Below are 27,496 nucleotides of genomic sequence, written 5' to 3'. Positions count from 1 at the left end.
TTAATAACATTGCTGTGACCCACTTCCTCTTTTGATCAAAAAGAAGTGAGAGAGAGAGAACCAAAGAAAAAAAAAACCAAATTCTTCTTTCTTCAGGAGTGTGCCCTGAGAAATTGGAGGCGGCTAACAACGGTTGCTTACCGGTTCCAGGTAGGTCAGAACATCGTTTACAAGAGTGCCCATTACCAGTAGGACCGACTGCACGACCGCCAGTTGACATTGATGATCTCATCCATCTACCCGGCCCGTTAACCGAGGACGCTCTTTTGAAAGCACTTGCCGCACGTTTCCACGACAATCAGACTTATGTAAGGAGCATGATTATATTCTCTTTTTTTCTTTTTTTTTAATCAATTCGTTCATTAATTTATTCTGTTTAATAGATTAATCAAATCAATAGAACTCAAAATGATGGTAGCTCTATTTATTGATTACAGACCAACGTAGGTCCAATATTGGTATCAGTTAACGGCTACAACGATATTGGTAATCCGTTGACGCTTAGCAGCACACGTAGTGTTGTACTAAGCCCTAAACTGTTGCGAGTGGTCCAGGAAGCGGTAAGACATCAGTCGGAATCTGGTTACCCGCAAGCCATAATCTTATCAGGTAATGTGAATTTTTACATTCAATTTTAAATAATACCATCAGCAAGAAAATTAAATCCTCTTTCTTCAAATTTATTCAAATCTTCAAATTTATGGGTTCGAATTCATTGTTCCTTTGATTATTAAGAGTATTAAGAGAGGGACTAAGACTTAAGTTAACTGAAACCCTAGCTCAATAGGTCTAAAAGAACAAGAAGGTGATTGGAATCGATCTTAAGAGTAAACGGTCTCATTCATCTTCCAGAAACATCCCATTCCCGAAAATGCGTTCAAGTTGATCTCTTCATGATTGCGGTTCTCAATCCTATAAAACTAACAGTTTTACCACCACATTATTAATAAAATACTGAGTACAAAACAAATACTGCCCAAATCAAAGCGGAAACGAGACCTACAAACTATGTAACCTTTCCAAGAAACTAGGCCTCAAAACCGCGCTTAGGACCAACAACAAACTGGGAAACAGTGCACTAATCGAAACTAACAACCCTCATGACAACAGTGGTATTTACCAACTAGTTTGTCCAGACTATGATAGTACCTATATTGACCAGAGTGGGAGAAAAATACATCAAAAAGGTTTAGAAATCAATTCAAAAAACAACTTGGAGACACAAAGAATGCTAATGTTGAACTTACAGCCAATTAAAAACTAAAGATTAAAGAATACACCAAAAAGGTTTAGAAATCAATTCAAAAAACACAAAAATGCTATTTTAGTTGAATACATTAAAAAGGAATAGAAAGCAATTCCTAAAAACAATTTGAGGGAAACCATGAATGTTAATTTAGAACTTATAGTCGATTAAAAAGGAAAGATTAGAGAACAAAGAATTAAAAAGGTTTAAAAATCAATTTAATGCTTTTTGTAGTATTCAAAATTAAAGAATTAATGTACCCTGAACGTTGTCAAAACATAGCCCTAACATTAATTTGTAAGTAATAATTTAATAATAACATGCTGTTTCATGCAAGAATAATAAATATATAATGAAATTTAAAATAACTAATTGATAATAAAGACTTACTGTGTTTAAATAATACAAAAGTCCATCAGCATCTCAGTAGATCACCAGTCCAATAGCACTTGACACTTGACACTTTTTAAAATAATTCACAACACTATTCGCACTAAAACTTAATATCACGCACTAAGTATAACTTAAACACAATTTATAAAATAGTACTTCACTTTAACACGCACTAATATTCACTTAAAAAATCACTTCAACAAAGAACCACACGGACGAGTTAAAGATGGCCGCCGGTAACTGGCCAGGCAGATCAGCTGGTAAAGTTAGGTTATTGAAGCAGTGATCAATTCCCCCCCCCCATTTTTTAATGAAATAAAATGGCTAATTTGTAATTATTCATTTATTAATTAGATTTTCTTTTTGTTGATTATTATTATTTATTTTTTCAATAAAAAATAAATTTCCCAAATTTTCATTAAAAAAAAAAATCAAATCTTCCTTTATAACTGCTTTTTTTTTTTTAACCACCCAAATCTAACAGATTTCGAGAAAAAAGTTTAGTATTAAATATTTAAAAGGGGGCCTTACATAAATGGTCCTAACTTCTCTTGTAATGCATTTACTGCTTTGTGACCCCCAAAAGGCACATCTACATGAATTTCCAAATAGAATAAAATCTTATTCATGAGAATAGGTTCACGCAGTTAGGCGCCACGTTGTTTACTAAAAAGGTTACAAGAAGAAGAAAATTTTTTGAAAATGTCGTTTTTGCACATTTTCGGCCACTTTTTTCTCGAAACCTATTATATCTGGGTTGTTGCAAAAAAATTACAGTTAAAAAGGAGGGTTTGCTCTTAATTTTAAAGAAAATTTGGGAATTTTATCTTCTATAGAAAAAGAGAAAAAAATTGTCAAAGTTGAGAGTTTTTCAACGTTACGCTGTTTTTGACGGTCAACCCTTATACAACTGTCCTACCGGACTGTTTAAATTTACGTTTCTTTTATAACAAAAATGTTTTAAGTTCTGTACGCTTTTGCAAATTTATATATTAGCTGCCACAAGAATTTGTATTACGCAAACCTCTGTGTACCCAATACAAAAAGAAAAAACTTTAATTGAGAACCTATTTTGTACTTTGTTTACTTCTGAAACTTCGTTTTTAAAATAGACATTTATCGCGTTTTTCTTTTTTTGTGTTTTGTTTAATTCTATAATAAAATAATTTTAGCATAAATTTAACTTCGCTTCTTCTCCAAAATGATATAGGTACCAGCGGATCTGGCAAGACTTACGCCTCCATGTTATTATTACGTCAACTGTTTGAAGTTGCCGGAGGAGGTCCGGAAACCGACGCTTTCAAACATCTGGCTGCAGCTTTCACCGTCCTCAGATCTTTAGGATCAGCGAAGACAGCATCGAATTCAGAATCAAGTCGAATAGTATGTATATAATGTAACCTAGTATTGATTTTTTGGTTCTTATTTGTGTTTTATATATGAACTGCTCACTGCACAAATTGATTAATTCCATTTTTTTTGGAATATCTTAAATTTAAGTGTCAAAGCACTTGGTTCAGTCTTAGCTTTTTAGTTTTATGATAAATTTCCCAAATAATAATGACGAACACCATTAAAAGGCAAAAATGTTTTGGCTATAAATAGTAAATTATTTATTTTAGAACCCATTTTGACAACTCAGTACTCTAATGTCTAATGTACTCTAATTGAAAATAAGCTCAAGCGTCTCATGAACTGCTTCATAAGATTTATTTTCAGCATTTCCAGAGAGTCTCGCATTTGGCACTGCTACGATGAGTTGAAGTGGCTTTTTCCAGTTTACCGCCGACATTATTTTTTGGCTTCGTTCCTTTTCCAAGTCAATCAATCTCAAAGGCCATCTTATATTTAACAACTCCTCAAGTTCAAATACTCAATCCATTCCTGTAGTACTAGATCTTGTTCCTCCGATCTCTATATTCCCTTACACCGTTCTTCATCCTTCGACAAATCCTTCCTTATACGTGCTACCTCTCTCTCTCTGGAACTCCTTACCTTCATCTGTTCGTCATGCTCCTACCCTTTCCATCTTTAAGTCCCTTGTGTTCAACTATCTCCTTTCTAACCAGTTTTTTCCTTAACTATAATTGTATCCCTTTATTTTATTAATTTTAATTTTATTACACGTTTATTACATCAGTGTAATATTAAGGCACTTTAAAATTAGTTTTCTAAGTCTGAACGAAATCGTTTTGTACGCAAGTATGTAGCAGATTGGGTTCAGACGATTCCTGATAGTCGCCTCGGATAAACGGCTGCTGAAATCTTTTAAAACTCAACAACTAGTTGATGAATTCTAGTAAATATACAATGCTTTAAACAAATCAAATGCTAAGCCATAAATAAATAAACTCACCGGAAGAAAGCAAAAAAAAAAAAACGGTAACTTACCGCAGACAATTGGAAGATAAACAAGCATTGTTACCAACCTTACTCAACAAAATGATAAAAAGATAAATAAATAATGCGTGACTGCATGTGTAGCAACAAACAATGGATGGTGATGATAATGGTGATGCTGTAGCGTCCTTATTTGCTGTAATTTTCTGCTAGTTCACCGCCTATAACAATAAATAAGTTGCAAAGATTTTATTTTTTAGCGTCAACACTATTTATTTTACTTTTTTGAACCAGCAAATTATATTGAATGCTGTTTTAAATTTCATTCCTGTAACGGACCCAGTTGTATGTTTTGCCTTTTGATATTTTAATAAAGATGTAGGTAGCTGGTTGTTGTCTTCTCAGCAAATATTTCCCCCTAATCCATTAATCAATGGTTTCATGATCTTTCACTTTGTCAAAGGAAATTGTACTGTAACATCCGTTAGCAAACTATTTTGTACACGTCTCTGTCAGTGACTAATTCCAAGTGAGTAGTTGTGGGGTGATTCTTGAACAAGAAATTGTCGATTCTTTCCAATTCTGCAAGTAATTTCCACCTGCAGTGTAAGCTACCCACACATATTAGGCTGATTTGTTGTCGAGTAGCTGCCTGGCTTTACAGGCTACACCAGAGGTGTCAAACTCGATTAAACCACGGGCCATTAGGTGCAACAGGCAAAGATTACAACAACATATTTAAAAATTTTCCCCAAGTTTTTCAATATCTGGATTCAGAGAGTGAGAACAGACAATCTTCATTTAGGTAGATAGATGTTTATCCAGTCTCAATCTTGATCTGTATGCCGTATTGTTTAATTTCATAGACGGAAATAGTTGCTCACACAAGGACTTGCTCCAAAAAAATAACACAAAAATTTGTTCAGCAAACATTTTTGGATATATCTCATCTAAATAAGAATATATTTTGGGGAATTCCTACTTCATCTTTTAAAACCGAATCATTCTGGATTTCCTCGTGAGAGTGGCAGACATATTGCTTCTAAACGTCACCGGAAGTAGTCACCGCGTTTTTACATGCCCACTGGCCCCCAGAAAAGGCACTGGGCCACGTGCAAACACGTCTTCAGTGGTAGTTAAAGGCTTTACAAGGAATTGGTGTATACGCTAGTGCCTCAATCTCCCTCCCATAAGCGCTATTTTCTTTATAACAATTTTTTATATTTTCATTTTATTTAAGTACAACGTGGGCCACAAAAAATTACCTCAGGGGTCGCCACTTAAACATTAGCGTCACTTAGGAAGTTAACAATCTATAAGGAAAACGATCCACCAGTAATTCAGATGCTAGAACAGTGTCTATATGTTCAGACATCAGCTCCCACCTTTATAGAAACTAGAGCCAACTTTATTAAAGATTACATAGCACGATAAAAGCACGAAAAGCAGGACATGGAATACACCAATTCTGTGTGTAGCATTCATCCTGAGATCTAAAATCCAGAGACAAATTATGTTTACATATAACTAAAATTTGTTGCATTTCATGCATATTTCTAGTTAATAAATTGTCTTTCAACATTTACTTACGTAACAGGAAGTAAGTAATGTGATCCTGTGCATTACACGGAAATGCCCAGTTAAGAGGAAATCCATTTCTCGCCCAGAAGTATCCTTAATTGAATTTTCCTAGCAAATTGTTTCAAATTGAAGTTAATGTGTTTACAATTTCAAGTAAAAGAAAATGTTAGGAACCGTTTAAAAAATCGATTAAGCAACGTGATCAAAATTGTTATATCCGTTTAAAGTCAATATCTACACGAATACAAAACTCCCCGTTACCAAAAGAAAGTAATATAATGTTTCATTATTGTGAGCGTTTTAGTTTAACAAACAGTTAACACAACTAGAGATCGCGTGTGAAGTTTTATGCTTTCATTTAAACTTCATTGAAGTAACTAACTTTCTCTAATTACTGGTGGAATGTACGCAATTAGGGTTATACTCATGCTTCAAATAGTGAAATAAATATTTAAGAACTGATTCAGATTTTTTTTTTACTTTCCCCTAAAACTAGGCAAGATTCAGTTGTAACTATGTAGTATGGCGATACAATTTGGGAGATACAAATTACGTGTAATAGTCCATGTTCTGCTGACCCTTAGATTTTCTCTTCCTAGGAGCATCTTACAGCTCACTGTCCGGTGATGGACAGTGTTGTCTGTAAAGAGAGAACACTGTCTGGAGGCCGGCAATGCACTGGGAAAAGCTCCGGGCGCCAACAACCATAGATGTTGACGCGCCTTAAATCATAAAAAAGAATAAAAATAAAAAATAGTCCCTGTTATCTCCGACTGCAGCCGTTGCAGTTCTATCTGAAATTTATCTTTATCTTAATACCAAATGTATTGTCTGTTTATAAATACATGCGCGGATAATGTATAAAGCTTTCCAAGAGTTACGCTGGCTTATAAGTTGGCAGGTAGAGCAAAAGGGACTCCCTAATCGCCCTTCCTTGAAGTTATATAATAGAATGCATAAGGAGGAGGCGGAGCCAAACGAATCTCACTCATTGCATCTTGTAGTTAAGTAGCGCTTACAAAGCAAGCCCCAAAGCCATTTGAGTGGCGCCTCCATATGCTGAAAGCCAGGTTGCTTAAAGCAGAGCACTTGTCACGTTGTCTCTTGTTCCTGCAATGATCACCAATCGACTAAAGACTAAGCTTTTAGAATTGTTCTTCTGATCCTGCAGTACCCTAAACAGTAGACCCCACCATAAAACACTGGACATCCACTCGGCTCTGGTTCATTCATTCATTTTGTTGAGGATGCTGCAATAAATTCTTTCGCTTGCCTTTGACCAAGTGGTGGTATAGTGCTACTCCGAGACCTGTAAAGCTAATGTGTATTGGTGGTACTGGGTTCGATTGCCTGTCTTAGGCCTTGGATTTTATTTAATGGTTAATAAAAGAAATTTACTGTAAAGTTCGTTTGCTAGTCGCCTCCGTCCACGACACCTAATTAGGAAGTCTTACTTAAAGCACGCCTGAAAAAATAGGCAATTACTTACTTACTTGCTTACTTACAGTGCTACTGGCGTGATCACAACAAAAACCGGTGCAGCTAACTTCGAAAATCTCTGTAAATTCTCTAGAATATCCTTATTAATTTTTGTAAAAATTTATTTCCGGACAACCGATCTTACTCACCTTTAAATTTCCAGCAATGCTTTCTATTTTGAGCAAGCTAGAGAATCAGATGATAAAAGGAATGTTGTTTTGCAAAACGTTCTCTAACTAAGAAGTTACAGGAAATATGCTGATTTCAATTAGCAAAGTTCAGGATCAACAGTTTACCGCTTCCGTTTTGGAGCCTACATCACCCTCGTCCATAGAAAAAAAAGAAAAAAGTCTTGGCTTACAAGATGCTGGGCCTTGCACAGAAGAAAACAAACCCCATAATTTTTGAATTGGTTAATTGTCATGTTTGGACAAAATTTTAATTCTTTACAAACGCATACATACGCGCGCGCACAGCGCGGAGAGAGAATTAGTGGGAGAGTGTGTGAGAAAGAGTTGTGTTGTCTTGATGAGATCATAGGACGCAGGAGAAATCTTTAATGATAGCCTTAAAGAGAAATAAAGAGCTTCAACAACAAAAATGAGTTAATTCTTCTTTGTGCTGCTGATAAATAAAGTAGAAGAATAAAACAAAAATAGAGGTCATTAAAATAACGCCTAAAGTGATTTTTAAGCAATGGCCGGCCCCGACTATAATACGGATGGTTTTGAAGAGAATGAATGTGTTCCCCAATGTTTACTTCTTAAAGTTAGTCGGGGCGGTATTTCCATCTTCTTTAAATATTAACGAAGAGACCAAAAGAGTGATGGACGAAGAAGAAGAAGAAGCAGCATCCATTTTTTGTCTCCCCTCCTTCAAGTTATAAACCTATAATTATCCTAATTGCCAACTGTTATCTTCGTTTTACTTTCTTCGGTGAATACAGATGTTTTGTTATAACAATTGGTAGCCAAAGATTTAAGAAGTTTTTTTTTTTTTTTTTTTTTCAAGAAAATATGATTGGCAAATTGTTCACTTAGGGCAGTCTTGTCTTCTGGTCACTATCAACTTTATCTTGTGAATGTGAGATAGTGAGGGTATAAAGAACCCGCAGTTTTGAGTTTTGTTATGATCTCACCAGGGGACGGTACAGTGTAAGGGGCCACAGATTCTATCAGTTTTGTTTTATTTTGTCGAATCTATTTCAAAATCTTAGACCTGTGTCTCGGCGAACCTCAGCTGACCCGGAAACTAAATTTTAGTCGAACTTTTTGCTACTTTTTTATGGGGTCTATTTCCATCTTGTGTTACGTCATTTTCATAATTTTTTTGGTTCATCGTTTTCATACTTGATAAAAGCTCAAACACTGTACGTATTAATGTAAGTTCATTTCAAACACATTTATAGTTTTCCTCCGAGTAGAAAAGAAGATACCTAAATAGAATAGAAATAGAAAATAAATTTATTATTCTGGGACAATTGTCCCCTAAGAATAAAAACAGGTACAATTAGAGGCCTTAACAGTTTGGCCTGTGATTACACAGAAAATATACGTAAGTATTTACAAAAAGTGAAAATAAAAATATCAATAGAAATTAAGGAAATAAACTAAAACAATTAAAATTCCGGAGGAAGCTGGATAGAAAGGAGATAACTGAATAGACGGGATTTAAAGATCGAAAGGGTAGGAGCATGGCGGACAGATGAAGGTAAGGAGTTCCAGAGAGAGGTAGCACGTATTAGGAAGGACTTGTCAAAGGATGAGGTACGGTGAGAGGGAATATAGAGATCAGATGAGCGAGATCTAGTGTTACGGGAATGTATCGAGGATTTAAACTTAAGGAGTTGAAAAATATAGGAAGGCCTTTGAGATTGGATGACTTGAAAAAGGAAAGAAGCCAAAAAAAATACTGGCGGCGATAGACAGGAGAAAAGCCATTTCAACTCATCATAGCAGTGCGAAATGCTAGTGTCTTTAGGAAATGCTGAAAATAAATCTTATAAAGCAGTTCATGAGGCGCTTTGAATCTAAGCTTGTAATATCACCAGTAAGACCGCCATACACTAAACAACCATATAGTCCGAAATGGGGGGGGGGAAAAGCAAGAGAGGAAACTAGGAGTTGCCGGGGTCTTAATTGGGAAAAAGGTATCAGGGAACTATTAAAAACTGCTTTAGGATATGGATGGAACGACGAGAGATTTGGGAAGTGATACCAAGGTTTTTCACAGAGGAACAATATTTTATTGGGATATTATAGAGGAAAAGATTATGAAGAGGAGCCAATGATTTAAGGAGTGGGTTGGAGCCAATAACAATAGCTTTGGTCTTTTCTACATTCAGGGTAAGCAAATATGTAAGGAAGAATAATAAAAACAAATGAAAAGAAAAGATAAATGGCTAGACTTATTTATTTCTCATTACTTTTTAATTGTAGGAAAATATTCAATGTAAACTTTTTTTTTTTTTGAAACTCAGAGAAGTTTAAAACACGTCTTTCTAGCTTAAACACAATTTCGGAGATTAGAACATGTAGTTTCATTTTTTTTAATTAGCTTATTTAAACTGTAGAATTTATTACTAGTTACGACCTGTAAGATCAGATAAAATATTACACACGTATCAAGAAAATAATTTAAGAAATTTATATTATGATAGGATATAATAATTCTCTCAGGGTTATAATGCTCTCCATTTCAATGATTTCACTCTATTTGCTGTCCGCAATTAATATAATGTAAGAAACAAATAAAAGTCAAAAAACTTAATGGAGTACCGCCATTCGCCACACAAACCTTCCTGTCTAATAAAAAAAAGAACTAAGATATATGAATGATTTAAAGATTACATAACAACTCCCAAGTAGAACGTATAATATATTTTATTACACTTGTTTAACAAAAAAATACTTTTAGTTTCATTGGAATATCTCTTTCGATTATACTGTAGAAGATTCTTTTAATGTACCCAGCTTTCGTAATGTTGAATTTATTTCATGTCTTTTGGGTTCATATTTCTTTTTACTTATTCATGAATCATATAAGCAAGCCTGTGGAAGTGTTAGTTGTGCAAGATGTCGTGACTGTAAAGCCCTAATTTCACTTCCGTCAAATCTAATCTTAACTAAAATTGGGATTCACCATAAGAAAGTAAATTGTGTAATTAGAACACACATGGGTGTCCATTAGTGTCGCCCTCACGAAGAAAATAACTCTTATCAGCCTCTGAATCATTCAAAAAACCATCACAGTGCAGAGGACAGCTAGGATCTTGGTCCTGGATAAAGGGTGCCTTACATTAGAAGACACTGGACGGAGTTTCATTACTCTGTGGCCACAGAGTTCTTACAGTTACTCACCACAGCAGTTAGTCCTAAGCGTATGTAGGTGCTTCATCATGGGCTAGCGCTATAATGTTCCTCAGTTCGACTTTCGTTCTGATAAGGAGATAAGTTGAGAGGTTCTGCTCAAATTCTACTGGAATAATCAGTAATTTTCAGAGGTAATTTATTACAAAATCTGCAAAATTGTTCGTGGCAAGAGGGATATTCTTCCCAAGGTCTCCTTCTTGTCTTACCTCCTCAAGTGTCCCGATTTCATCTTAGCCTGGCGCTATTATGGCTTGCCTAGGTAATTCTCCAGTTCTCTACGGCATTCGTTGACAATTTTCGACCAGACGCAGTCATATATACTTTCAAAGCTTTTAGGAAGTTTTGGCTGCAAGAGAATGACGAATTGCCAGCCTTTTGTGCATTTATTCAGTGATTAGAAGGACAACTTAAAATGGTGAAGCAAAAACTGAAGGAGTGTTCCTCCACTTCTTTCTGAATGTTCTATTGGGAGTCTAAGTACAGGTTTTGTCGCTGAAATGTTGATAGCGGTAAGGGACGGTCCACTTTCTCCTTCCGGATTGTTGGTATTAAGATGTACAACATTTTTTTTTAAAAAACAAAAAGGCGGAAGCAGAAGTCTCTTAAATAGCGGAGGTTACAGAAAATTAAGAGCGCTAATTCTCTTACTGGAATTATTTCAGTACTAACTTAATTGCTGCCGTAAAAATATTTCTAAATTGTGTAAAAAAAAAGCAAACAAAGAAATAAAAGAAAAATAAATAAAGAGAAAATGGAAAAGGAGGAAATTTTGAAGTGTTTTTAAAGAAATTAATGACCGATCTTATTTCCTCAAATCAATGCCACTTGCACATTCCTTTTGATTCATTTCATCGTGATTTTTATCTCTTCGATTCTCAGACATCATTCATTAAAAGCTGCACTAAATTTTCAAACAAGATCAGTAGTAAACGGGAACTCAAAATTCAAGTCCTTAATAAAAGCGCGGTTTTAAAAATAAGCATTACTTTACTTACTTATTTGTCTCTTTTTAATGCTATTTAATAGTTATTTGTTATTCTGTTTTCTTTCTACTTAAAGATTCTTGCTGACTTCGTAGCAGTAGGTTACAATGGTTTATTTATATTTTTACAAATTATATTTTAAAAAAACAATATTTATCAAATAAACAAGCTTTGAAATATTTCCAAAGTAACTATTATACATATATTCGGCACTTTTACAAGATTACAGTGTGTAAAAATTGTCATTAAAAACGGAATGAAGTATAAGAGAGTAAGGATAAAGTTGATGAAAGGAAAAAAAAGAAGAAGTTTTTAAGTTAGAAGAATGCATCTCGTCATTGTAGTTAATTGAACAGAGTACGCTCTCTTCTTTACGCTTCTCTTTCTCTCTTTTCAAAGAAAAAGAAAGATCTTTCTTTTAAAGAAAAAAAAAAGAAAGCCTCCCTGTGTTTAATTCTCTATTAATTTAACTGTACAATGTTCACTCAATTTACAATCGGAATTTCAATCCATCTTCAAATGGATTCCACAATTGGGAGGAAGAGAGTAAAAGGTGAACAAACAAAACCAACTCAGACAGACAAACCAACCAACAAAAAAGTATATACACTCACTGTTTTCAGATCAGCGCACCAAAGAAAGATCATTACGTTGGAATGCACCAATGGGCATTTGTCACTATCCGCGCCAAGTACAAAGTATTAGTAAAGGTTTCTTGGAAATAATAAAAGAATTTATTGACCTAAATATTTGCCTACACACTTGAGAGTTAGCTCTACAATTAATCAGAAGTAAAAGCAGAGTTTTGTAATGTGGGAAAAGGTTAGTTATTATGAGAGAGAATGGGCGAATTCTGGGACAAAATGGAGCAGCCCTTTTTTTTTTATTTCTTTCCAATTTTTCCTCTAAACTCGTTATCCCTTCACAATGTTTCCATAATTAGAAATTATTGCTGTTGGATGTTCTTGCGGCAAATGAAAGTTAAAACCCCATTGCAAAGAATCGGGAAATTTTAGAGAGGTTTAGTCTCAATTGTCCTTAGTTCCTTAGTTCACCAGCTCTACCACCTCGTCAAGGTTAGACACAAGTGGGGTCAAAGGCCGGAAGGGCTAGGACCGTAAAAAGGGCAAACATAAGAACACTAAGGATACAAAACCCAACACTGATGCATAGAAAACACTGTTGATGAATATTTAAAACATCAAGGAAGTTGTTACTTCATCTCACCATAGCAGACGACAGAACAAAAGTTATAAAGTGGAATAATCTGCTAATTTGAACTTCTTTTCCCGCTAGTAGAGGAAGGTACTGTGATCGTGCATTACTTCCGCCTACGAACCCTCGCAAAGAACGAGATGTTGGCCAAACTAAATTTGACTAAATCCTAACCGCCTTTAATTATTTGGACTTAAATTCAGTAGTTTTTGAATCCAGGGAAACCAAAAATTCAATCAATATGTTAACTGAAGTAATATAAGCAACTTACATTGGTGTTTAGAGTAGGGTCTCAGATACTTTATCAAAGGTGGCTTATTGACTCAAACCTTTTAGGCCTTATAGAACTGCTTTTTAACAGGTAGATGGTTTTCCCACCATCCGTATTTGCGTTTTTTTTTTTGGCAGAAATAATTTTCTCCCCTGTTCCCCCACAGTCTGCGCAGAAGTTGGGAACAACTGTCCTTCCAGTAGACAGTAGAAGAGAACGATCCTGTTTAGAAGATCCAAAGTATACCCACCAAGCTGTTTGAACGCTCATTATCTTCTTCTGATCACCTTGGGCTAGAGGGATCAAATCGCAAATTAACGATTGCACTATAATCTAAGACATTAGTTTAGAAGTCCGTTTTCTCTCCTCCTATCACACAGTGAGCACTGAGGCTGGACCAACCCTCTGTGGGACATTCTACGAAGTTGATTTCAGATCCCTGTATTTACCATTTTTAGCTCTCCTGAACATTAGGGGTATTTGAACACTTTCAAAACACAAACTTTAAGTTTTTATTTGCTACCATTATCAAAATTCAACTCGAAACCTGTATATCATCTTTTAGGTGAATGGACGAGAAAATTTAAAAAAAACTTCAAAGTATTTAAAACCGAAACGATTAAATACAAGTGTATGAGATAACGCTAATAATATATATTTACATAAACTCATAAAAATGTTCTTAACAAAAATAATTGCTCTCCGAAACACCATTGTATTAATAGTTACAACGGCTTGTCACTGTTCCCACTCGCTAAAACGTAATAATATTTATGTTCAAGAAAATTAATTAACTATGTTGTAAATAAAGATATGTACATACTTTAAGAATATACCGCAATTATTATCATTATTTAATTGTTATTATTATGTTTTATTTTATTACTAAATTCATGGAAGAAGGATTGATTAATAGTTAATTTTGTATGAAAAGATAGGGTAGCCTTAATTTGGTAAGAAGAAAGTTCAAAAAACTAGGGAAAAATGGCGATTACCTCTTAGTTTGATCTCAAAAAATAAAATTTCTGTTGCTGAAAACCAAATCTATGACAATAAAAAAACGTAAAGATCGGGTCGCCTTAATTTGAAAAGAGAAGTTCAAAAAACTATGGAAAAATGGAGATTACCTTCTAGTTTGATCTCAAAATCAAAAAGCAAAATCTTTGACCCCTTTATGAGAGGGATAGATTTCCATTTGAGCGCTATTTTAGTCTTACATTACGGTTTCATTACTTAAATCTCTATAATAAAGAATAGAATAGGTTAAAGGATAGGTAGCATTTCAGCTTTAAAGAATTACAGTTCGGATTTTTTACTTATTCAAGACTTTATCTTCCGGCTAATCGCTGATTTTGGCTCCGGAACAAGAGATTTTGTTAATTAACCCTACAGCCAATCCCAAACCTGGAGGACCACGTCATTTGAATTGGGAGTCTCCTAGGCCAGTCGGTTTTCACCACACCTTAAAGAGCCTAGCCTGTTGGAAATAAAACCAATTTCATAATGCCCTTCTCCTTGAATGGGTCGCCTTAACCACGGCTTTGAGGCCCATTTCCTCAGGATGCAGTTTAACATCTTTTACCCAGGACGCTGGCAACGACGACCTAGGCGAGTCAAAGGATCTTTCACACAGTTTACAGTTTAGGCACATGGAACGTATGAAGGGATGCCCAGGCGGTAGAAAGTAGAAATTTAGAAGAGGTTCTCCTACGTTACGGTGTGGATATTGTAGCCCTTCAGGGAATAAAATGGAAACTACGGATTTGTGAGACTATACGATTATAAATATCGGTCATGGCCGCAATATCGGGGAGCCTGTTTTGGAAAATCTTGCAACCAAAAAATATCTGTAAACCGTTCAGTTAAAAAGTTCACATTATTGACTAAGGACCTTAGAAGCAGCTAGGGAAAATCTTCAGTCCTCAGACCAGTTTTTTTTTTTTTTGTTTCCCAGCGAGCACACCGTGAGCGTCTATGAAGTAACCTTTAAAGATAAGTAACTGATCTTATATGTAGGTCGTTTATGTTAGTTCTCTAGATGGTATTCAAAATTGACAGGCGACCTATATCTGTCGATTTTTACTTCAGATATCTTAACATTAAAGGAACTGTACTTCTAAAATCAAAGTAGATAGAAATGTAGATAAAGAGAAAGGTTAAGAAAGGAGAGAAAGGCAGGCTAGGTTAGGAAACGTATATTTGGTTTTTAATGTCTTTTATTTATTTTTCTTATTCATAATAACCAAAATAAGATGTGAACACTTGCACGATATTCATCCAGACTATATTATTTTAACTATGATTTTAACTATTCTTCGTAATTGGAATCTTTACTCAAAATGTTCGTTACGCTTAGAAAAAACAGAGTGGTAAAGTGGTTGTTTTTGTTGTGACGTAAGAGTACGTGAATTAAAACACGATTGGCGCCCGGAAAATATATAACTTTCTGAGAAAACGTTTTACGAAAAAGAAAATCTTTCCTTTAAAGACGCATCTCTGTTCAACCTGTTCGATTTTTATTTTTTACATTAAAAGTTGTTACTAATTGATTTTCATTAATTTAATCTCTTTTTTCCCCAGGGACATTTCATAGAAGTGCAAGTAACCGATGGTGCATTATATCGCACTAAGATCCATTGTTACTTTCTCGACCAAACCAGAGTTATCAGACCATTAAATAACGAAAAAAATTACCACATCTTCTATCAGATGCTGGCTGGACTTACGCAAGAGGAAAGAGGTAATCAATCTAGAAATAATTTTACAATTTATTTATTTTTTAAATTTAAATCGTTGATTGACTTCCGCTGTTCTGTCATTCATTAAATTTGCTGATTCACTTTAAAAGTGGAGTCAGTATTTGATAGAAGAGAATTTGAATTGTAATTCTTTACATCAAACTGATGAATTAATCTCAGATGACCAGAAATTTCTGAATATAAAAAGACATGCGCGGATAAAATCAACCTCGGACCCAACCAATTTTCAATAATTTTGTAAATTTTAATGTTTTTTTTAAATTTCCATCTTTTACCGTTTAGATGGGCATTAATCCCATGTTCCAAATCTCAAATATAATGAAGATTTGCTGTCGTCACTGATCAGCGTTGTGGATACTGATTGGCAAGGACATTTTTAGACTAGATAGTTGCTTGCCATGCGCTTATCCAGATCAATCAGAGGGGTGTCTTGTCTTATTTAAAGAGACACGGTTGAAACAAATCTTGCTACGTTGTCAAGCTGAAGAAAAACGAGAGTATTCTGCCACCTTTCCCGAGCTGACCTTAGCTCTTACCCTGTCAAAAAACGGCTATTGTTGGCTTTAGCAGTTGGTTCAGGTGTTAAGTGGACACGCGAATTTGGCGAACCATCTTTTTAAATGTGGCCTTACCCAGTCGCCAGTCTGTGCTGGTTGTGGTGAGTCCAATGAGACTGTGCGGCACTTCGTTGAGGTGTGTCCAGTTTATTCTAAAACTAGATTTCTCGTCTTCGGGTGGTTAAATGTCTCCCTACCGGAGATTGTGGCATCTGGTAATCTTAACGAACTTTCTAGGTTTATTCCAGAGCACTGGACGATTGAGTCGCCATGCTCCCTAGTGTCCTGTTGCTACTTTATTAGTTTATTGTATTGGCATCTGGCAATCTGTAGCTGGATTTGTTGTTTTAAAGTTAACAATCTACAAACTGCCAACATTCTTCATTTCCTCCGATGTCTTCGTTTGATGTTATTTGTTCTACGGCGAACATTTTGTCTATATTTTGTTTTTACTCGAAATTAGCGATTGTTCTGACGTATTGTTCAAACTACGTCAGGTTGCTCCTCTTCCTACTCTATTTAACTCGTATCTCTGTTGCACGGCATAGACGAGGGACCGTAAGCTGGAAGAAAGTACTGGAACTCAGGCCAGAAAATGATTCTCCAGAGAGCCTTTCAGAGAGTGTCTTTTCCTTGGGCAGCTGACCTTGCGGTTTCAATTTTATAACCAAAATAGGTACACCACTTTCCAAGTACCTTCTTTCCTCAGAGAAGACTCTTCCGAATTGCGTACTTTTAAAAGAAGTATTTCGATAATATCCATTCAATTATCAACTGGTTTATTATGTTAGTGGCTGTAGCCATTTCTGTGGAATAAACTCCTTCCTTCCTTATATAAAAAATTTATACTTTTTAAAATGGATGCCATTAAATCAAATCATAAATATATGTGCTTACTTTTATTTTTTCTCAAATAAAATAATTAAAAGAAAGAAAAAGAACCATGATATTTAAGAAATTTATTTCTAATGAGTTAACTAAAAAAACAAGAACACTATAATCTCACCTTGCTAATTGCGGTAGAGCTCATTAGTGAAGCGCATTAACTACTGCGAGCTTAATGATTGAAACAGGAAAATAGTCATAAATAAATTTAAAAAAAAAATCCCGTGTGAAACTGCAAGACTTCCGCTTATTGCAGCAATTATTGCGATTGCATTTTTCTTCTAACATTGAATGTTTACTGATGTTATTGTTATCTTTGACTAACATTAGAACATGTGTTGATAGTTTTTATAACTGTCCCGGGTGTCAACTAATTATTGTATGATAACTGAATACATCATTATCGCCTGTTAAATTTACACTGCCTTGTGGAATTCTCGTTTAACTAATCCATTATACTCGAATAAGCCAATTTCAGAAGATGGATGATAGTCAATCAGGCAGCCCAGATAAGGAGAGATTAGATTAGTAGATTAGATTATCGGGGTGGGACCTATGCCCCACGGCACACCGCAGCTTAGAGAGGCTTATTGTGCCTTCCCCCTTGGATTTAGTAAACGAAAACTACCTTACTAAAGAGGTTGAGGACTTTCTCTACTAGTTCTTTTGCACTACTATCTCCTTTGGTCTCAAAGTTCTAAAGGTTTCATAGCGCAATCGAACAGCCAGTGAGAGGCCGTTTCCTCCTCATCCTGACACAATCTGCACAACGGTTCCGAGCTAATAAGCCCCCACCTTGTACAGATGACTATGCCTTTTGTGTACTGTGTAAATGTATTGGGGGGTGAAACAGTATTTGTTGCTCATGTACATGTTGTTAGGCTGGGATACCCGCAGAAACGCCAAGTACCCTGAAGTGGCTAATCCACTTCCCCCTACGGGAAGATAAGGACAGATTCTATACATCTCATCTATATGGAGGAGGTTTTTACCATATCCTTTTTTTGTAAGATTTTTGTGAGACAGATGTGGTTCAGGATTTTTGTTGAAGAAAAAGCTTTGATTGTTCCCTCCTACAGTTGTTGCTTAATTTGTTGGAACTACAGGATATCTTTTGATGGATCAAATCAGGATGGTAAAGTTTTGTACTTTTTTTTTTGTTATATTGCTGCATTTTTTTAGTAACCTTTCTTGGACTTCACATAGCAAAGGTGTTAAACCTCCCCAATGATGAACAATGGCACCATTTTATTACGATTAGCCCCGAACAGTGGCTGATATTCTTTAAGGCCGGAGATTCATGTAGTTCTTCATGAATACTTTGTTCCTAAACCTAAGGAAAGATGTCATGATGGACTACATTTTGAATGTTAAAAATTTATTGTCATTTTATTTATAAAATGATAAAATTACAGTTAGAAATAATAATGATGGAAAAAATGCACTTTTTCTTATTTTACGTTCATCTCTCCTTATTTTTAAAAATATTATTTTTATTTTTTCAGCAAAACTAAACCTAGAGGGTTATAATCTACACAATCTCAGCTATCTGAAATGCGGAGATACCAGACAAGATGAAGCTGAAGATGCAGGAAGATTTCAAGCGTGGAAAGCCTGTCTAGGTAAGTAAGCACATTGCACAGACACTGTGGCCAGTAATGTAATGTTGTCTAGAGCCAGCGGCGGGGCGGAGAATAAATGATTGCAATGTAGAGTGCATTAATAATTTCTATGCAATCTGTGTGTGCAGTCACTTGTAGACACGCACATCCTAAAGCTATTTATACTCTACTTTAACTTATATCCATTATAAATTGCATAGCTAACAATTTAATGTAGAAAGCAATACTTCAAGGAGTAGAATTAAACAATCTTCCTGCATTCCATCTTAAGACTGTACTCTTGTTCCAACTCTTTCGCTCTTCTTTGCTCTGATATCCATATTCCTTCGTTTTCTTCCTACTTTTTCAAATAAAACAACTTTGAATTTAAACTATGACTTCACTACAAACTTTGGAGTTCTGTAATGTAGCATTTTAATGAAGAATGAGATTTCTTCGATCTTGTAATTAAAGTTACTTACTTTGAAAACCGAGCGGTTTCAACTCACTTGACTTCCTCTAATGGGTCTTTATCTGAGTAGACGTCATACGAACGTTAAAAAAAAAAAGTAGTTGCAGAAAATTCACACTTCAGTTCATGCAATTTCAGTATCAAGATCATTTTCACTTCTAAAACATAGGTGGTAGCCCCGTACAGCGAGGTGAAACGGCACATTAGAGGAAGCCTAAGCCCACTTTTCCACACAGGAAATAGCCCTAAAATGAATATTCCTCGTAAGCAGTAAAATAAAAATAGAATTATGTAATAAATCAAAACTATTGGATTACCCAGCAAGAGTTTGTTAGTGAATTGAATCATCATTGGTCCAAAGATAAAATCAAGAACCTTTTGCTTTCATCACAATTTTTAGAGTGTAATTTGATACCAACCAATATTCGTTTCTACTTTACAAAACCTTTAAACGTTCTGAGCGGTTAAGTGGAATTTGATTGGTGTTGGAGTTATTATAATCTTTTTATTTATTATAAAGACTTAGCTTTCAAAATCAGTTCAATGAAGGTATATAATGTCGCCTTTTATGCTCAAGGAGTCGTCATAATCATCAAGGAGAAAGGACTTTAAATTCTTCAACTAAACCCGATTCTTCTGTCTAACCAAAGACTAACCTGGTCTTTTCAAATCTCAAGATCATTGAGGTTAGCCTCTGCCATTTCAAAAAACTCTACAAGAAAACTTTAGGAATGAATCTCTTTAAGATGTCTTGAGAAACCACGATACCCAGCAAGGAATCTAAGAGATGACCATGTTAGACAAGCTCCGAACTATCAATACACCTTATTGATTGCAATCGACAAACTTTACAAATAGTGTAAGGGTATAATCAGAATGCTCGAAATAAAGAAATAGTCACGACGTTAAACAAAAAAATAGTAGATAATCGACCCGCAAACACCGAGAAATCCACTGTATTATTTTAAAATTAGATTTTTCAATAATGAAATATTTTACATTAACTAATAATATTATTAATAATAATTTTATTCAAGAAAACAAATTGCTTGTCCTCGTTACAGATGTAGGACTTTGAACACACGTAAAACGGCCTTAATTGTTCGATTTAAAAAGACAAATCAGATGAATCATTCAATTAAATGTGAACTGACAAATTGATTAGTTTTGTTCACATCCTATTTAGAAACACAAAAAAGATTAAGATTAAAAAAAAGGTAAGTAGGAGCCCTAGATTGAACGGACATATTAAAACGTGACCGTACATCAAAGGTAATTAATAGAAATAAAAATGAACTTAACACTTTAGTTGCATTATAACATCACCTTTACATGCATGTTAGTTAAAATATAAAATGTCTAATGTAATATATAATATAATTCAGGACATAAATATATTTGTATCTTTATTAAATATACATCTTCTCCTTCTGAACTTCCTGGCGTCGATGTAGATGGAGGAAATATGACGGCATATTTCTGGCTAATCCAGGCTGATTAGCCGAGATAAAAGCGACATTTACATATTGAACGATGGAAGTAGCTAACTGATGTTGTGTAGGTAGCCGTTTGCGAGGTAGTTTTCTAGTTCAGATTGACTGTACACGAGAAGACAGATGGCGTGTACACTCCGACTAAATAATAAGTAGAAAATACTTCCATTTTTTTTTATTAAAATATGCTAATTAAATATGAAATTTATACATTATGTATAATTTAACACATGTGAATGCCCACTTCACATATTATAATCATTTATTTTGCTCCAATCCATGTTAGTCTTTCTTTAATTTTTTTAGCTTTTTCAATGGCAAGCATTTTTTTTTGGCTCTACCAAGAGTTGAGAAGAATCTGAGAATTCGCCAACTAATCAGTTTTATCATTATTCTCGATGCCTTGATGTAAAGATTCCCTGCATTCTTCTGTCGTAATTCACGAGTCAATGATGAACATTCTTTCCAGGACTTAGGAAATTCTTTCTAGATGACATGGTTAGTTTTGTCTTCCTTTTTTCAAGCGAACTACAACAACCTTCTGCTTGAAAAGCAGTCCCTACCAGCGGCTAGATTACCCTTTTTCATCCTGAAAGTCCCATACTTTCCTCTTTTGAACCGTCCACAAAGCAGATCTCATTTCCTTGGAAATTACATAGCAAATAAAGATGAAGATTCCATTAAAATACCATTTTCCTGTTCGATTGTATTTTTATTCCAAATGCGAGATAATTATTCAGCAAGAAATCATCGAAGATTGAAGAATAACCTTTCTGAATTGAAAAAGAAACATATAGTCTTCAGGAGTAGATTACCGCGCATGTACCAGAGAGTCTAAGACGACATACAGCCTAAGATGTAGTGCACATAACGATGCACATAAAATTTAATGTTAAATCTATGAAAATTAACTAAAAGAAAATTTGCATTTTGTTTAGTTTTTTGTAAATTGCAGAAATTGGCCAAGTGAGTGACCTTTAAAAAAATGAAATTAGAAGTGAAGAAAAACAAGCGTCTTAAAATAAATTTTTGTTTACATTTCTTTGCTCCTGTAAATATTTAATATTTTTAATATTATGTATTCCCTTAAGAAAAAACATCACCTAAGATAAAACCTGTTGTTCTTAAAAATAATTATAGGTTTTACAAATCTGGTACTAATTAGTAATGCAAAAAAAAACGATCTGAAATATTTGGTAGAATAAGAGGAGAAATTGTCTCCTCATTCAATTTGTGATTTAACCTACTAAAGTTCAAATTTGAAAGTATAATTTTATTAAATTACAGGGGCTGTAATAACTTTTAAAACCAAAAAGCTTAGCTTTCAAAGAATGTTGGTTTTGTTTTTTAAAGTCAATTTTCATGTTTATATTCATTAGGTTTAAAAAAAAAAAAAATCCATAATCTACAACTGGCGCGTTCTCTGGTTTAAAATCCTCTTTTTAAATTATTGTCATTATTTTGCGATTTTTTTTTACAAATTAAGACGTCTCATCTAAGGTTATTGACGCCTCGAGCCTCGAAAGTATTCTTTCGTTCCAGAAAGACATTTCATTGCCTATGAGCAAGACACTTAAGGCAGCTTGTGAGAGGATTGACAGGTTCGAGAGGCGAGTCCTAAGACGGATCTTTGGGCCGAAAAGGGAAAACCAGAGATGGAAAAGAAGGCCAAATCAAGAGGTGTACGCCCTGTATGGGGAGCCAAGCATCACCGCGTTTGTGAAGGCCCAGCGGCTGAAATGGTATGGGCATGTATGCCGGATGTCCGAGGAAAGGATAGCATCAAAGGTGCTAAAAGGAAAGTGGCACGGCTCTCGCCCCCGGGGGACGTCCGAAGACCAGGTAGGTGGACAATGTGAGGGCGGATATGAGAAAGATAGGTTTGAGGGCCCACCTGGTGAATGATAGGGTTGAGTGGTCTACCCGCATAGAGCAGGCCATGGACCGTCTCGGTCTGTAGTGCCCATAGAAGAAGAAGAAGAAGAGCAAGACACTTAGATAGATTGAGAGGCTTCAATGAAGAGAAAACCTATGGCCTCTACCTAGAATCTTGGCCACCTAATCTCTTTCATGATTTTTTTTTTTTTGTATTTTTAGCGTCTACATTTCAATAATTACAAAATATCTTCTACGTTTTTCTTAATTTCTCAAGTCTTAGTTTTCATAAACATGAGTCAACAAGAGATAACCAATCCAGAACTTTTCCTCTCAAATGTTATCATCCAGTTGGTCCAAAATATTTGCGCTGTATTATCTGTGATTGTTGGCTAGGAACTGGCTAATGATTTTTCTGGGTGATGAAGTCGACTTCATCTGCTGGTGCAGAGCGACGACCGAGATTCTCCATTGTTTTGGATTCTGTTTCGTTGCTAGGGTTATAGTGGGAGACACACATTTGACATTCATCAACTGTAACTAATGGGTCACACAATCACTTGGGTTATTTTTAAAATGATCCATATTGTTGCAGCGAAATTCTATTTTATTTGATTTTAATTTTTTTTTAATGTAAAATGATCATCAAACTATCTTCTGATAGCTCTACAAAACCAGACTCAATTATCTCTTTCATTTTTAATCACTGATCGTCCAATTTCGTGAAGATTCGGGTCGCCCAATTCTTCACTATTGAAACTGAATGTTCAGATTTCTAACTTTAAATTCGGAAACTAGAATCGCACAAAATACAATTTTTTTATTTTATTTTTTTTAAAGAAAATATTGTACAAAATGTTCACAGGAGTATTGGGGATTCCATTCTTGGATGTGGTACGTGTACTAGCCGCGGTACTGTTGCTGGGCAATGTAGTATTTGTGGACAGTGTTGGCGTGGAAGTAACTGTACGCGGAGAAGCCGAACTTTCCTATGTGGCTTCATTGCTTGGCGTCACCGCTCCGGCATTACTTCGTGGCATCACCAGCAGGACGCACAATGCTCGTGGACAGATCGTCAAAAGTTTCTGCGATGCTAATATGGTCAGTGATTTTTATTATCTTTGGTTTTCTGATTATTTTTCTTGCTGTTAATGTAGTTTTAATAGTTGGAAAATGTAATTATCTAGTTACTAATTTCCTTCTTGCTATTGATAACAGAGAAGAGTGACCTGCTTGTTCGTATCATTCCTTTTCTCCGAATATAACTAGCCAATTTCCAACTTCAAGATCTAACGACCATCTGTTTCTTGATCACCTCCTCAAAGTTCCTTGCTGCTTTACCTCTCCAAACGTTTGGTCACGAAAAGTTTACAGTACTTGCTAGTTTCTTTTTCCAAACCTTCCTTTCTTAGTTTCCCTTCAAAATGAATGAAATCTCTGTCAATAATCCTTCTCTCCCAACTCCAAATCTTATAAGAAGTTTGGTACTTCGTTCTTACTTCATTTCATTCACTTGATGAAGGAATAAAAATGACTCTTCTTTCTATTCTCTTTGGACATTACCATCAACTTCAAGAATTCTTTGGCCACAAAATAGAGCGTGGGTACTTTTATGTCATTTTTTTTCTCATATCCTAGATATATTCTCTGCATTCTCCAATAAAATCAAGTATACATTTTTTCTGTCAATCACCTTGTGTTCTCTTCTTACAGTATAATTCCCCAAGGTCATCATCAAATTAATCATGGTTCTTAAAAAAAATAATTGGGATCTGATAAAACTCGTAATTATTGGCATATCAGCTACTTGCGTTTTCAGGGTGCCATCTTTCATTCCTAAAGTATTTTTAATTATCTCGAGTTTCCTCCTAGGCCTTTCTTCAATATCTTATCCCGCTCCGTGCTGCCTTTTTAAAATAAGAACAACAATCTACAATTCTTTCCCTATTACAAACTCAGTTATAAGCTTTTTTTTTTTACTTTAATTTACAGTCGAATATGATCCGAGATTCCCTGGCGAAAGCTTTGTATTGTAGAACTGTGGCGACCATTGTAAGAAGAGCTAACAGCCTGAAGAGGCTGGGATCCACTTTGGGCACTCTCAGCAGTGATTCCAATGAATCAGTTCACAATCAAGCCGAGGTATAACTGAATATTATTCATTAACTCTTTAATACTTAGTTTTGGTATACTAATTAATTTGTTTGAATTCTGTTTTTAAATTTATGGTTTTGAATAAAATTTTAGGTAGCCAGTCAGCATGCTTCAACTGTAGGTACTGCAGGTTCAAAATCAAGCAAATCAATGGCAGCCTTAAACAATGCTGTACGCCATGCCACTGATGGGTTTATTGGAATCTTGGATATGTTTGGCTTTGAAGAACCAAAGGTAATCAAATCTTTTTTTTGGTTTTTGAAGTTCAAACGCTCATATTAAATTAATTGCAACTTGATTTTTTTTTGTTTTTTGAAGTATTAGAATAAATAATTTATTAAAAATAAATAAACTTTCAGCCCAGCCAATTGGAACATCTATGCATAAATCTATGCTCGGAAACTATGCAACATTTCTATAATACACATATATTCAAGTCCAGCATAGAGAGCTGTCGAGATGAGGGTATACATTCTGATGTTCAAGTCGATTATGTGGACAATGTGCCTTGTATAGATCTTATTTCGTCTTTGGTAAGTAAATTATACTAATAATCGATTGATTATCTTATATGGTTGCATAGTAGCACATGCTTGAAGTGCACTGTGTTTTTATTGTTATGAAATATAAATAATAAACCATCTTAACTCATCGCCCTGATTAAAGTACTGTTCAGCGTTGATTGTACAACAAGGATCGCTGGAATTTGGAATTTAATCATTTAAAAATAGAAGAAAAAGAGAAATAGTCTGTTAGTTAGGCCAGAGAAATTGCAGTTTCGTTCTTTTGCATATTATATTCAAGTCAGACCTAAATTGTGCAATCAGGGTCGCCTGAATTTGGTATGTAATCATTCAAACATAAAAGAATAGTTAAAAAAAGTCTGAGAGCCTGGGACAACTTTGTAATTTTGGGACACTATCACTTTATTATACAGCTAATTTTCAATAATCTTAACAATTGAGTAACAAAGAAATTGTGTTTTCCGTTTCTAGAGGACTGGACTATTAAGCATGCTTGATGTAGAATGCTCTATGAGAGGTTCAGCGGAATCCTATATATCTAAAGTAAAAGCTCAGCACAGACGTAATCCAAGATTGGTTGAACCAAAACCTTTAGAACCAAGGCTATTTGGCATACAGCATTTTGCTGGAAGAGTTGTCTATGATGCTACCGACTTTCTAGGTATGTATGAGTTTATTTATTTATTTATTTTTGGAATAACCCAGACAAAACTCTCTTCTATGGAAGCGTGGCACTCTAAAGGAATTAGATTATAACTTTCTTGTTATCTCTCCTTCACTCATTCTAACAACATGAGCAGCCCCATCTTAGTCTGTTTAACTTTATAACGCTCACTACATCTGCTTTCCCAAACAGTTTATACAGTTCCTTATTTTTCCTTTTTCTCCAAACCTCTTCTTCCTTTACAGGTTCAAAGATCTTTCAAAGAATTTTCCTTTCAACATTTTTCCGAACTTTTGGTTCTGTCTAAGCATGGGAGGCATATACATTACCGGGATTATCAACTATTTATAAAGCCTTAGTTTTGTAATTCTCGAGATCAGGCTGCTCTTCACTGCACTTAGCCAGGATGAAATTCGCTCTATTGGTAGCCATAATTCTGTTACCAATTTCCAGAAAAATATTATAGGAGTGGTCAACATGAACTCCTGGAAAAGACGAAGTAAACTATCTCCATATTCTCCACCGGAGGGACCACTTTCAACCTCCAACACACATGTACTTCGACTTTTCTTCATTAATAATAAGCTCCATATAACACGCTGCTTCTTGAACGGCACGAAAAGCATTCTTCAATGCGGGTAGGGATCTAGCTACAATGTCCACATCGTCTGCGAATGCTAGCAGTTGGACGGACTTGTTCAGAATAGTGCCAGATGTCTGTTTCCTAGAATCTCTGATAATCTTTTCTAAAGCTGAAATAAATTAAAAATATATGTGGGTTTAGGTGTAGATGTACCCTTTTAGTCGCCTCTTACGACAAACAGGGAGTACTGAAGATGTATTCTAAATCCCCATCCACAGGGCGAGAAAAAGTATTTATTTCCATTAATCAAAGAAGGTTATTTTTCAGCCAAAACAGAATTATATTAGGCTGTGCTCGAATAATAGATAACTTTTAGATAATATGAGCCCGAATATTCCGAGTTGGGAAATATTTACCTATATATTATTCACCTACATACTGCTCTACTTACAAACCATGTCCCCCTGAAAAGTATTAAACTTAAATAGTGTTTTACACATTAGCTCTCAAACCTGCCACAGTTATTTAAAGATGAAGCTAAATTTAGAAGTATAATCAAACTTATCAATATGCCAGAAAAACGGTAAGTCTATATCTATAGGTTGATATTTCACCCCGTGCACACGTACTCATCGAGTCCTAGACATAGACTAAGAAACACAAATGTAAAATACAGGGAACTGTGATAAAAAATCTGAGCAAGATAGAGGGGAAGATCAGAAGACAGTATTCGTAACGCTGCAATAAAAACTGGCTTGAATGTACAGCCAGCTAAAGAAATAGAATAAGAGAATAGGTTACGTTGATTCGGGCACGTTCTACGGATAGATTCCAACAAATTGTTGATAGGGTGGCGTATGAAGCACAAGTGGAGGGACAGAAAGGAAGAGTTAGACCGGTATGTTGGTGGAAAAAGAGGGCAAAGGAGGCGTGTAAGAAAAGAAGAACGAGTGGAGAGTTTTGGCAGAGGACAGAGAGGGATGTAGGAAGAAGTACAATAAGAAGAGGGTCTCACATTGCTGAGGCGGTAGAAGAGACGTACGATGATGT

General features: G+C 35.1%; 1 protein-coding gene across 8 annotated transcripts in view; it reads left to right on the top strand.

Annotated features, from left to right (window-relative positions):
• dachs (unconventional myosin-IXb-like dachs) overlaps nucleotides 1-27,496 on the top strand; it is a 323,656-nt gene that overhangs the window by 289,925 nt on the left and 6,235 nt on the right. For 5 of the 8 annotated variants that reach the window (XM_074112324.1, XM_074112325.1, XM_074112326.1 and 2 more), the window contains 10 exons: nucleotides 97-308; nucleotides 438-609; nucleotides 2,850-3,022; nucleotides 15,460-15,619; nucleotides 18,586-18,702; nucleotides 23,387-23,622; nucleotides 24,514-24,663; nucleotides 24,769-24,909; nucleotides 25,035-25,208; nucleotides 25,671-25,860. In XM_074112324.1, coding sequence (XP_073968425.1) covers nucleotides 97-308; nucleotides 438-609; nucleotides 2,850-3,022; nucleotides 15,460-15,619; nucleotides 18,586-18,702; nucleotides 23,387-23,622; nucleotides 24,514-24,663; nucleotides 24,769-24,909; nucleotides 25,035-25,208; nucleotides 25,671-25,860 — 1,725 coding nt within the window. The remainder of the gene's footprint in view (nucleotides 1-96; nucleotides 309-437; nucleotides 610-2,849; nucleotides 3,023-15,459; nucleotides 15,620-18,585; nucleotides 18,703-23,386; nucleotides 23,623-24,513; nucleotides 24,664-24,768; nucleotides 24,910-25,034; nucleotides 25,209-25,670; nucleotides 25,861-27,496) is intronic. The other 3 variants (XM_074112328.1, XM_074112330.1, XM_074112331.1) reach the window with 1 other exon arrangement.

Source organism: Rhodnius prolixus, unplaced genomic scaffold, assembly GCF_049639745.1.
Source record: "Rhodnius prolixus isolate KJV_2025 unplaced genomic scaffold, Rpr scaffold_1, whole genome shotgun sequence".
NCBI lineage: Eukaryota > Metazoa > Arthropoda > Insecta > Hemiptera > Reduviidae > Rhodnius > Rhodnius prolixus.
Note: the sequence above shows the minus strand (reverse complement) of the source record. Positions and strands in the feature narration are given on the sequence as shown.